The sequence below is a fragment of the Cucurbitaria berberidis genome (genome assembly GCF_010015615.1).
Source record: "Cucurbitaria berberidis CBS 394.84 unplaced genomic scaffold K460scaffold_3, whole genome shotgun sequence".
In the NCBI taxonomy this organism is placed as follows: domain Eukaryota; kingdom Fungi; phylum Ascomycota; class Dothideomycetes; order Pleosporales; family Cucurbitariaceae; genus Cucurbitaria; species Cucurbitaria berberidis.
Genome location: NW_024468937.1, coordinates 1,584,117 through 1,595,200, shown reverse-complemented (window position 1 = coordinate 1,595,200; position 11,084 = coordinate 1,584,117). Strand labels below are relative to the sequence as shown.

Genomic DNA, 11,084 nt, shown 5'->3' with positions numbered 1-11,084 from the left:
GTCATGTTGGCATTCTCTAATTCGCTGAAAGCAGTACAACATAAGACGCAGAAAGTATTCGGAACGCCGCTGTCAGAGAGCATCAAGTACGCCTACCACAATCTCCTGCTAGTCCGGACTATTGGCGATTCGTATCTTCATGGACGCATTCCACTAGTCGTCGCTAAATGCGGTAATCTTATAAAGGAGAATTGTAAGTGTAGCTGATTCAACACTCTTATTACAAGGACAAAAGATTGTGTAAAATGAGGGCTGAAAAGCTTAGTCACACTCCAAACTATGCATGCTCTCACACAAGCTATAGAGTACAGTCTACACCAAACTCCTGCTGACACTTTGCAGTAACCAAACACAAACTCGACGATTTTTTCACGTACTGTAGAAGCCCATTGGCGGATAAGGCGTTGTTATCCAAGTTTGACACCTATGACTTTGGGCAACAACATCATTGGGCCCCCTGGGAGTATCGTGATTGCGGAAAGATTATTCATTCGTACCTATCGAGTCTCCCGGAACCGCTCATTCCTACGGATATCGCTGACGAACTCCTCAAGATCTGGCTACTTGATTTGACTCCCCAGCTAAAGATCCAAAGTATCCAAAATGTCCTCCTAAGCATCAGGACTCCCCATTGCATGCTTATCTTCTACATACTCGACTTTTTTGGATACTACACAACGCATTCAAAGACTACCAGTCATGAAGCTACCAGGAACTATTATCGCTATTTCTATAGGCGGCGCGGGCGGTCTACTATGGGGATGAAGACACATAACGATATTTTAAAATTCATGGTCGCAAATGCGAAAGCTTTACTAGGAGGACCGTTAGCTGGGCAAGTCATTCCGGTGACAGACACTGGAAACCTTGAAGATCCGACCATGTCAGACGCAAGGAACAGTGCACAGAATGCATCTGACGCATCTTCCAGCGGGAAGATTCAAAATCCCTCGAGTAGCGTAGGCCAGGATGCAGCAAATCGCGATATTGCGGAGGAGTCGAGGTTCACACGTCCCACTGGCGGCATCAGGAAGAGTATCCGCAAGTACTTTGACTAAATGGAGGGTCATGAGAGGAGGGTCCAGACTTCCAGCTCTTGCATTTTCCTTGGGAGTCTTCGATGTATTTTCCATTAATGTCTATTCACGAAATAGGTTACCGGAGTCTTGGTATGGGTTCGCTTCTGATATGAGATATAGCGTTGCTTGAAAGCAACCAGGCTCGTCCGGCACCGGTTGGATAGAGCATGGTGCCAAATTCCAGATGCGAAGTACAAGACTAAATACGACCTTAGAAGACGTATGGTCTGTTAGCAGGCTTTAGCCTAGATAACAGGAATGGAGCTGCCTGAAAAGTGAGCCCTCAGTTTAAATAACACAATGATGCTGATTATCCAGTGATTGTGTTTCGATGGTAATTGTACGTGATGATGTTTCGAGGTACCTTGTCGATCAGTACGAAGTAATGGTTCATGCATGTCAAAAGGTCCGTGCCCAAAACTTGGTGACATCAACGTAGAGACCAAAAGCTTCGCAATGCAAACATTCTCTTCAAGTACACACGTCGCAATGAAGCCTCAGAATCCAGCAAGAGCATTACGCTCTATACGAGGTTATCTATCGCCAAATTTGCAGCGCCACTCTCTCTCAAGAAGCACATCACTTCGGCTAGCTCCAGCAACAGCTTCGCAGGCCTTCTCGTCCACCACGTCTCGACACCACAACCCCACCAACTCAACCGTCGACCCCACAGAAGTCTCCCACTTCAATGCCCTCGCATCGAGTTGGTGGGATCCCCACGGACCCTCGCGCCTCCTCCACCTCATGAACCCTCTCCGCCACGGCTTCATCACACAATGCCTATCCAGCTCCCCCCCAGCCTCGCATAAGCTCCGATTCCTAGACGTTGGCTGCGGGGGCGGTATTTTCGCCGAGTCTGCTGCACGACTCCCAAGCACACTCTCCGTCACCGCGATCGACCCCACGCCAGAAGTGCTTAAGATCGCAGAGGGACATAAGAAGAGAGACCCGATACTGGCAGCGCCGGGCAAGCTGACGTACCTAAATACGTCGATTGAACAGCTTCCGCGCCCGAAGACACCGACAGAAGCATACGACGTCGTGACGCTCTTCGAGGTCCTAGAACATGTCCATGCGCCCGGTCCGTTTCTTGAACAACTGTTACCGCATGTGAAACCAGGTGGGTGGCTGATCATGAGTACGATTTCGAGAACGTGGACGAGCTGGTTTATTACGAATGTCATGGCGGAAGATGTGTTGGGTATGGTGCCGAAGGGGACGCATGAGTGGAGCAAGTACGTGAACGAGGAGGAGTTGAGGTCGTGGTTTGCGAAGCAGCCGGGATGGGGGAGTGCGAAGAGCTTAGGGACCATGTACATACCCGGCCTAGGGTGGAAGGAGGTGAGTGGGGGAGAGCAGTGGGGAAATTATTTCTTTGGGGTGAGGAGGGATGCGTAGGGTGTTTGGAGAGCGAGATTGTATGATATGTTTGACATGGGTTCAGATGGGAGCATACGTGATGATACCCACAAGTAATGTACAATAAAGTCCCGCATCTTAAGCTAACTGATGCTTGTATACCATTGTCCAAGCATGGTAACGTTTCTTCACCACCTAAATTCGACCTTAGAAGGTCTACTTCTTCCTCCAGTCTGCATAGATGTTCCCAACGCCTTGCAATGCCTCATCGCCTTATGCTGTGTACATGCGCCGAATACCCGGCCATATTATCATATCCAACGCTTCGCGCAGCTCTCTTGCTATCATGACTTCGTCGCGGGTCTCTCCTCAAAAGGCACAGGCATATTTCTACTCCGGTCGGCGTATTCACTCTCGACAACATCATGTCCACCCGCCGTCTTCCACGCTCTCAGATAGTCCTCGCCTGTGAATCGCTTGGGGTAGTTTTCAGCGTCGCCCGTGTCTACTCGTCGTGTTTTCTCTGTGTTTGCGGCCACGAAGGGTGTCAACTAATAGCTGTTAGCCCTGTCCAACTCCCGTCACAAGGGTCTGGCGTACCTCTGAGTTTTTTGTGCCGTGGATCGGATACACGTATGTCCGTACTTTGCTCCAGTCTGGTGAGAAGTTGCCGTAGCGGTCGATTGTGCCCATGGACCCGACGCGGTTGCCCTTGTAGTATTCCTTGCCGGCTTGCTTGGGGGAGAGCGGGAGGCGCCGGAGCATTTTCTGGAGGGAGGGCGTGGGTTTGAACATCTTCGCGGTTCAGTGCCCTTGGCGATTGTAGCGAGCGATGCGACGAAGTGCGGTAGTCGTTCAATCGCGTAGAGATTGATCGTGGTTGCGGAGTTCTAGCGGAGGTCTTGCGGGAGGAAAGGCGGGCTGGCCTGTGCTCACACGCCGCAAAAAAAGTGGTTGAGCCAAGAGTTCGACCATCAAATCCCGCCGCACTCAGCTTCAGCCTTCACGACAACATCACCCAAAATGCCGCCTCGAGTAGCGCGGAGCTCTATCCAGAGCAGCAGCCAGCCTGCAAAGGCTCGCCCAAATACTCGAAACCCGAAGAAAGCGGCAAAGCGCGCCCTGAATGCTTTCTCCATCGCCCAGTACGAGAACCCGGAGAAAGTCAAGGTCAGCAAGCATCGACTCGGCGAATTCGACCCAGCCTTCAAACGCAAGAGGTCACGCAACGACGATGAAGAGGAGGAGGATGAGGACGACGAAGAAGAAGAATCTGCGGGGCCGAAAAGACAGAAGAAGCGAAGCGGAAGTGAGAGCTTTGACGAAGGCAGCGATTCTGAGGGCAACACCTGGCAGATGGGTCATGTCGATGACGATGATGACGACGATATAGACTCAGATGAGGCGTTTGGGGAGAGCGACGAGGAGAGGTTCGAGGGATATACGTTCCGAGGAAGCTCGACAACCCAAAAAGGCGCAGCAAAGAAGCCAAGACGACAGGGCAGAGCAGCTGATGATAGCGACATGGACTTGGACGAAGGCGATAGTGCGGATGGCGAGGAAGAGGAAGATGATGGCCTGGGCGAAGACGCTATTGACCTAGCCACGGCGCTTGATCAGTACGACGAGGATGAGGCTGAAGAGAAGAGGGAAAAGAAGAGGAAGAAGAAGCAGGCTTCCGCCTTTGACGGCAGCGATGAGGACTCGAGCCAGGGCGAGGATGACGCCGCAGATAGTGCGTCTGATGTCTCATCTGACGACAGCGAGGAAGATGAGGAAGATCGGCAGGCGCAGCTGAATGATCTCATATCTTCGCTGGCGTCACAAGAGGAGGGCAAGCCCACGGGCAGGAAAGTCGAGGTTCATGAGTCTGCTGTTCCAGACGAGTTTGGGGTCTCTAGGAAGGTAGACCTTCTCAGCTTCAAGCCCAAGGTGGCTGACGAAGAGAAGAAGAGGGCGCTCAAGTTACTTCGCGACGACAAGTCCTCAAAACGGAATGATATTGCCAGGAAGCTAGACGCCCCTCTACCAAAACGACAACAAGACAAGCTCGACCGAGCTGCTGCTACTGCCAAGGCGAATGAGACGCTCGAGCGCTGGACTGACACGATCAAGCAAAACCGTCGCGCTGAGCATCTCATGTTTCCTCTGCAGAATAAGAGTGGAGGCGAACCCATGGGAGAAAAGACACTTCTACCTACAACGACCGCTGCCCCTGCCAACGACCTCGAAAGCACCATCCAGGCCATTCTCCAGCAGAGCGGTTTGTCGAATGGAAATGACGGCGAGGACCAAATTCAAAAGTGGGAAGAGCTACAGACAAATAAGCTCCCCATTGAAGAAGTAATGAGGCGCCGCGCGCAGTTGCGGATAGAGCGCGAACTCCTCTTCCGCGAAGAAGTCCGGTCCAAGCGTATCAAGAAGATCAAGAGCAAGTCTTACCGCCGAGTTCATCGCAAAGAGCGTGAGAAACTCCTGCAAAAAGAGCGGGAACAGCTCAAAGCAGACGGTGTTGATCTCTCTGAAGAAGAGCGCGAGTACAACGACCGTCGAAGAGCTGAAGAACGCATGGGCGCTAAGCACCGCGAGAGCAAATGGGCCAAGGGCATCAAGGCAACCGGTCGGGCAGCATGGGATCAGGGCGCTTTAGACGGCGTTACCGAAATGGCCAGGCGCAACGAGGAACTTCGCCGCCGCGTCGAAGGCAAAACTATACGCGACGATGATGACGAGGGCTCAGATGTTCCCAGCGAAGACGACGAAAGTGAAAATGACGACGATGAGCAATCAGACAACGGAATTCTACAAAAGTCACTTGGCAAGTTGAAGCAGAATCCGTTTTCAACAGATAAGTCGAAGCTGGGTCAAATGGCCTTCATGCAGAAAGCTGAAAAGGCCAAGCGTGCGCAGAATGACGAAGCCGTTGAGCAAATGCGGCGCGAACTTGCTGGTGAGGATAGCATGAGCGATGAAGAGCGCGAGAACACCGCGAAGGTCGGACGCCGCAAATATGGTCCTGGCAACAATATTGCTCCTGCGATACAGATAAATCGCAGTGAGTTCGAAGAGCATCCTGGCTCAGACGATGAAGAGACCAAGAATAAGGAAGTTGCGAATGATGAGGAGTCTGTTTCGAATGGAGCACGCGCCCAAAAGGGTAGAACCAATGGTCTTTCAAACGGCAATCGAAAAGTAAACCGGAGTGGAGCACCTTCGCCTGAGAAAGATGACAGCGGCTCATCGAATCCTTTCCTCGCGAAAGCTAAGAAACAGAAGACGGCGCAACCAGCGCCTGAGCTCTTCCCCTTCACAGACGGCACGGAGCCATCGGTAGCGGCAAAGGCCACATCTGGACCGAAGCCCAATTCAAAAGCTCAGTCAAAGCCTGAACCGGCTGCAGAAGTACAACCATCTACAGTTGACTCATTTCTCCAGCAACGCGTTACCGCCGCCGATGACGATGGCTGGGCGACGGTGCTGGGCGGTCAAGACGAAGATCAAGATCAAGATGAACAGGACATTGAAGATGAAGGTTTCGACCTCGACATCGTCTCCCGCAACCAGGCTCTCACTGCTAAAGGTTTCGCCGGTGACGACGTAGCCGCCGAATTTGCTGCAGAGAAGAAGGCTACCATCGAAGAGGAGGAATCCACCGAAACAACGAACTATCTTCCAGGTTGGGGCGCATGGGCGGGTGACGGTATGACTAAAGCCGAGAAGGCGCGTAACAAGGGCCAGAAGACTGTCACGAAGAAACAGGGTATTGATGCCAACAAGAGAAAGGATAGGAAGCTGGAGAAGGTTATTATCAACGAGAAGAGGGTCAAGCAGAATGTTAAGTATATGGCGAGTCAACTACCGTTCCCGTTCGAGACGAGGGAGCAGTATGAGAGGAGTTTGAGGGTGCCGAAGGGCAAGGAGTGGACTACCAAGAAGACGTTTCAGGATGCGACCAGGCCGAGGGTCATCGTTAAGCAAGGAATTATTGCACCACTGCGGAAGCCTCTGGTCTAAACAGATTTACAGCGCAGCTAGACACGTAGCGATATGGTCATCTCGGCTTCAATGCATCATTCGGAGGGCGAGCATCCCAGCGGTAATCCTGTGTAACCTGAATGTGGGGCTAGCGATCCTGTGATTATCATTGCGTGACGTGAGAGACTGACCCCGGCCGTGGAATCTGTATACGCGGGTGTCACCTTATTAAGGTACGAATATCGTTGACTTTGAGGTCCTCGCTAACTTATATGTTGTACATGACCTTAGAACTCGGTTATATTTGTTACCGTGACCTGGGGAATTCCGGATTTGATAGTCACAACATCAAAGTGCCTCAGCCTCAACCATCACGACATAGCTTTTGGCCCGACTAGTACATCCTATCCTTTGCTTCGAAATTAATCGAACGTCACGCTCTCTGTGTTCTTTCTTTGATCACCCTTTTACTCCTATAAGCCATGGAACCACCACAAGCATTCTTTGGGCACCTTCGACAGTCTTTGGACGCATTCAACCGGATATGTGGCCAGCTGGGTCCTGACGTCTGAACTTACACATGACCTGCGATCGAACATGACTACCATGGCTTTCTGCCTTCCTCACGAGATGTAATCCGGTCAGCCACGCAACCAGATACCATGAGTGTGGACGTAGTACCTGGCTGCTTATATGCTCTCTATACAGAAGTATACTACCATGGCGTTGAATGACTTGAGAGACGCTCCAAATACGCAGTCATTTCAGTTTAACAGAAGCCTTTCCATACGACCCTATAACTCGCAAACAAGCCCCGGTAGACCTAGAACATCACTAAGCATGTGGATGTCCACTTCGTATCACGGATCGGCCCTTTCAGTCTTGCTCTTCACGGCATGGACGACAGCGATACCATTGGAGATCACGAGTCTAGCATCGGAGGATGTAGTATGGGAAACAGTGTTCATCACGGAAATCATCACAGTTTACCCAAAGATGCCGGCAAGTTTGTTCAGTACAGAAAGAAACTCTATAACTACGGTATGGCAGTCCAGTACAGCTGCTACTTATGAGGCTCCGAAGCGATCAGGCACCACAGATAACGTCCATGGAACGGAGAAGGTGTCAGCGAGTTTGACTATAGGTGGCAGTGGAGGTCTTTCATGGACATCAGATCTACTAAAGGTGAGTGTAACGTTCTTTGGAAAAGTGACATAGAGGTACTTCGCAACGAGTCGCGACTTCTACCTGAAATACGACGCATTAGCACCTCGACACTCTCACGAAGTGTAGCAAATGTCTTTAAAGGCTTGCAACATCTCCTTCCGATGCACGGAGATTATCAAGGCGCTCGGAAGAGGGTGTCTAATTGTTGACGTTTGGCCGCGCAAATGCGCAAACCTCACGTTTCCTCAGCAAACTAACCCTCGCTCTTTCCCAGACTTCGACTTCGACGTCACAATGGATTTCCTCATCGATTGGCCGTTCAGAGTTCCTAGGCAGTATTTCGCCACCTACACCGCTATTTACAACCACCTTGGCCTCAGTTATATCACTTAGCAGTCCTATTTCTACACCTTCAGGATCCGACTTCGATTGGCCACAACTTCCCACAACAAACATACACTCTACATTTAGCTCCATTGCTAAGCAACCTGGTCAAAGCCCTACAGTCACTTCTATGGGCCAGTCGCTGTCCAAGCCAACATCATCGCGAAAAGGATCATGGAGAGACTCATTTCGCGACACACGAAAGGGCATCCTCACATCTTTCGGTCATAGCACGACCGCAGTACCCAACGAGATTCCTCCAGACAACATCTTCGTCCCTATCCAGAAAGACAGCATCCTTTCTCAGATTCCGATCGGCCGCCATCATCCAGTGCCTAAGACGGGAGTGGAGGATGATGACAAACGGACGATGCACACGAATAAGTTCTACGCCAATGCGTTTCTGGGCCAGCAGAATATGCCTATTTGGACGCACCCGTATTCGATTTGGTGGGGGAAAGGGTGGAATGAACAAGGTGTGCTACAGACGTGGGGAATGAACATTGCACATATTGAAGAAAGCGATATTGCCTATGGACTTGGTGACCCTACCAATGTTAGTCGAAACTTTTACCTTTTCTGGACTATTAACTGACCTATTTCAGGTCTACACAAATCCGCCGCACAAGCAATCACTTGTCCTCTCCGCAGCTGAGCTCGACTCCCAGACAATTCTGACTACCGATACCCATCTGCCTTTCTCCGTCAACATCAACATCTTCTCTCACTCCGCTCCGCAAGAACCAAAGATCACGTTTCCTGTCGTCCAGGGGATGAGCTTCGTCACGGCTGGCTACAGAAATGCTACACCCACGATACACACTGGTGGGAAAGGCTTTGTGGATTGTGTGGGACCAATTCCGATGGGTAGAACAACGAAGTATCGCGTCAGGGATATGGATGGCCGAGACTGGGTCATCTATGTCAACCCGGTAATAGGCCTCGACTACGACGGCACGAAATTCCTTCGACTCGACCCGAACACCTTGCTTGGACCTGCTGGCTTCAAAGGCACGATACAGGTTGCAAGGAATCCTCTTGGTGCTGAAGGAGAGGCGCTCTACGACAAGGCTTGTGGCGCGTTCGTCTACGAAGCAAGCATTACTGCTGTAGCCCCCGACAGTAAAGGAGCATACTCGTTCAACTACACCAAGATTGGCAGCTCACCACTGCTGATGTTCGTTCTACCCCATCATTTACAGTCCCTCGACCCGGAGCTCAGAAAACAGGTGACTAAATTGCAATTGCGTTCGACAACAAAGGGCATGGCCACTGCTATTTGGGCTGAAAAACTTACCTTCATAGAACCCAACCTTCCCACTACTATGCACTTCGGTCCATGGAATCCTACTACCACAGCAAAAGTACGCTACCCACCAGACGTCCTAGCCCTCATCGCCGCAGTAGCCGAACGCGATCTCCGGCGCGCCATGACGGAGCCAATACCACCAGATTCCATGTACTACGCGGGCAAGTCTCTCGCGAAATTCGCCACGATAGTCTGGGTGATCAAAGACGTGCTCGGCAACGACACCCTCACCACGGCCGGCCTAGACAAGCTCAAGCAAGAACTAGCCAGATACATCAGCAACCAACAACTCCACCCCCTCTACTACGACGACAGCTGGAAAGGCATCGTCTCCAACGCGGGCTTCACCGACCCGGGCGCCGACTTTGGAAACACATACTACAACGACCACCACTTCCACTTTGGCTACTTTGTGTACACGGCGGCTGTCATTGGCTATCTGGACGCTGCGTGGCTGACCCAAGGCGATAATAAAGCGTGGACGAATATGCTGGTCAAGGACTTTGCGGAAAGCGATTATCACGGGCGGGATTATCCTTTTTCGAGGAGTTTTGACTGGTGGCATGGGCATAGTTGGGCAAAGGGTCTGTTCGAGAGTGCAGATGGGAAGGATCAGGAGAGTACGAGTGAAGATGGGTTTGCGAGTTTTGCAGTCAAGATATGGGGGCGGGTGAGCGGGGATGTGAATATGGAGAAGAGAGGTATGTCTGCGAGAGAGAGAGAGAGAAGGAGAAAAGGAGAATAGAGAATGGTTGTGTATCGAAGAACTGACGGGTACCAACAGGCAACCTGATGCTCGCCATCCAAGCCCGCTCCTTCAACGCATACTTCTACCTGCAAGCCACCAACACAAACCACCCAGCCCGCTTCCTCGGAAACAAAGTATCAGGCATCCTTTTCGAGAACAAAGTCGACTACGCAAGTACGCTTCCTCCCCACATGCCTTGTCTTTTACCTTGTACCTCGACGCCCTCCGCTCTCCCCTGCATGTACTTTCCAGCCTTATACACTATAAACCTCACCTCCGCCGCCGCCATCTAAAGTCTATAGCTAATATCCTTTTTTTTCTTTCTTCCCAGCATACTTCGGCACTACACACCCTCTCATCCACGGCATCCACATGGTCCCCATCAACCCCTCAACAGCCTACACCCGCCCGCGCGCCTTTGTCGCGGAGGAATGGGACGCGTTTTTCTCGGGCAATCGCGCGCTGCTGGCCGACGGCGGGTGGCGCGGTATCTTGTATGCGAACCTAGCGCTTGTGGACGCCAAGGCGAGTTTCCTCTTTTTCCGAGATGGCGTAGGTGGGTTTTGGGATGAGCGGTGGATTGATGGCGGGGCGAGTCGGACGTGGTATCTTGTTTGGGCGGCGGCCATGGTCGAGTTTGGGAAGCGGTGATTTGCCTTTTATTCTTCTTTTTGGAGGATGGGGCTGTGAGACTGCCCTGATGAGGACTGTCGATTAGTACGAATCAAAGTGTGAAAAGCACACTGCATGGTCTGGAAAGATGAGAAAGTATATTTCAGCCACCTTTTTTGATTTCACACTCGCATTTGTTCCTACATTTACAAGCCGCTACATACCACAAACTACGCAGCTGACGTCCACTTCAGCAACAGCAACAGCAGCAGCCAACGCAAGCGCTACTAGCTAATGCACAAACTAGAGCCCAATTTTCTTGCCGATTCTTCCGGTATACGAGGGATTCCACAAGCCGCAACGCCACACAGAAGGAAAAAAAAACCCCTTCCCATGACACCAGAAAGAAAGGGATGATGCCAGATAATCGTACAAAGAGATAGGAAAACAA

At 51.4% G+C, this 11,084-nt stretch overlaps 4 protein-coding genes across 4 annotated transcripts; 3 read left to right on the top strand and 1 right to left on the bottom strand.

The window, feature by feature from the left end:
* Nucleotides 1-1,568: 1,568 nt before the first annotated feature.
* K460DRAFT_376580 (hexaprenyldihydroxybenzoate methyltransferase mitochondrial precursor) lies at nucleotides 1,569-2,477 on the top strand (the record flags this gene model as incomplete). The annotated part of the gene is made up of 1 exon (XM_040934893.1): nucleotides 1,569-2,477. One exon carries the CDS (start codon nucleotides 1,569-1,571, stop codon nucleotides 2,475-2,477), a length of 909 nt encoding a protein of 302 aa, XP_040787637.1.
* A 305-nt stretch (nucleotides 2,478-2,782) lies between these two features.
* On the bottom strand, nucleotides 2,783-3,233 carry K460DRAFT_354929 (uncharacterized protein; the record flags this gene model as incomplete). Its single annotated transcript, XM_040931833.1, has 2 exons — nucleotides 2,783-2,989; nucleotides 3,039-3,233. 2 exons carry the CDS (start codon nucleotides 3,231-3,233, stop codon nucleotides 2,783-2,785), a joined length of 402 nt encoding a protein of 133 aa, XP_040787636.1.
* Nucleotides 3,234-3,461: 228 nt separating this feature from the next.
* On the top strand, nucleotides 3,462-6,452 carry K460DRAFT_283987 (Utp14-domain-containing protein; the record flags this gene model as incomplete). Its single annotated transcript, XM_040928701.1, has 1 exon — nucleotides 3,462-6,452. One exon carries the CDS (start codon nucleotides 3,462-3,464, stop codon nucleotides 6,450-6,452), a length of 2,991 nt encoding a protein of 996 aa, XP_040787635.1.
* Nucleotides 6,453-7,133: 681 nt separating this feature from the next.
* K460DRAFT_405348 (glycoside hydrolase family 81 protein) lies at nucleotides 7,134-10,672 on the top strand (the record flags this gene model as incomplete). The annotated part of the gene is made up of 5 exons (XM_040936839.1): nucleotides 7,134-7,598; nucleotides 7,855-8,520; nucleotides 8,570-9,974; nucleotides 10,058-10,195; nucleotides 10,353-10,672. 5 exons carry the CDS (start codon nucleotides 7,134-7,136, stop codon nucleotides 10,670-10,672), a joined length of 2,994 nt encoding a protein of 997 aa, XP_040787634.1.
* Between the last annotated feature and the right edge of the window lie 412 nt (nucleotides 10,673-11,084).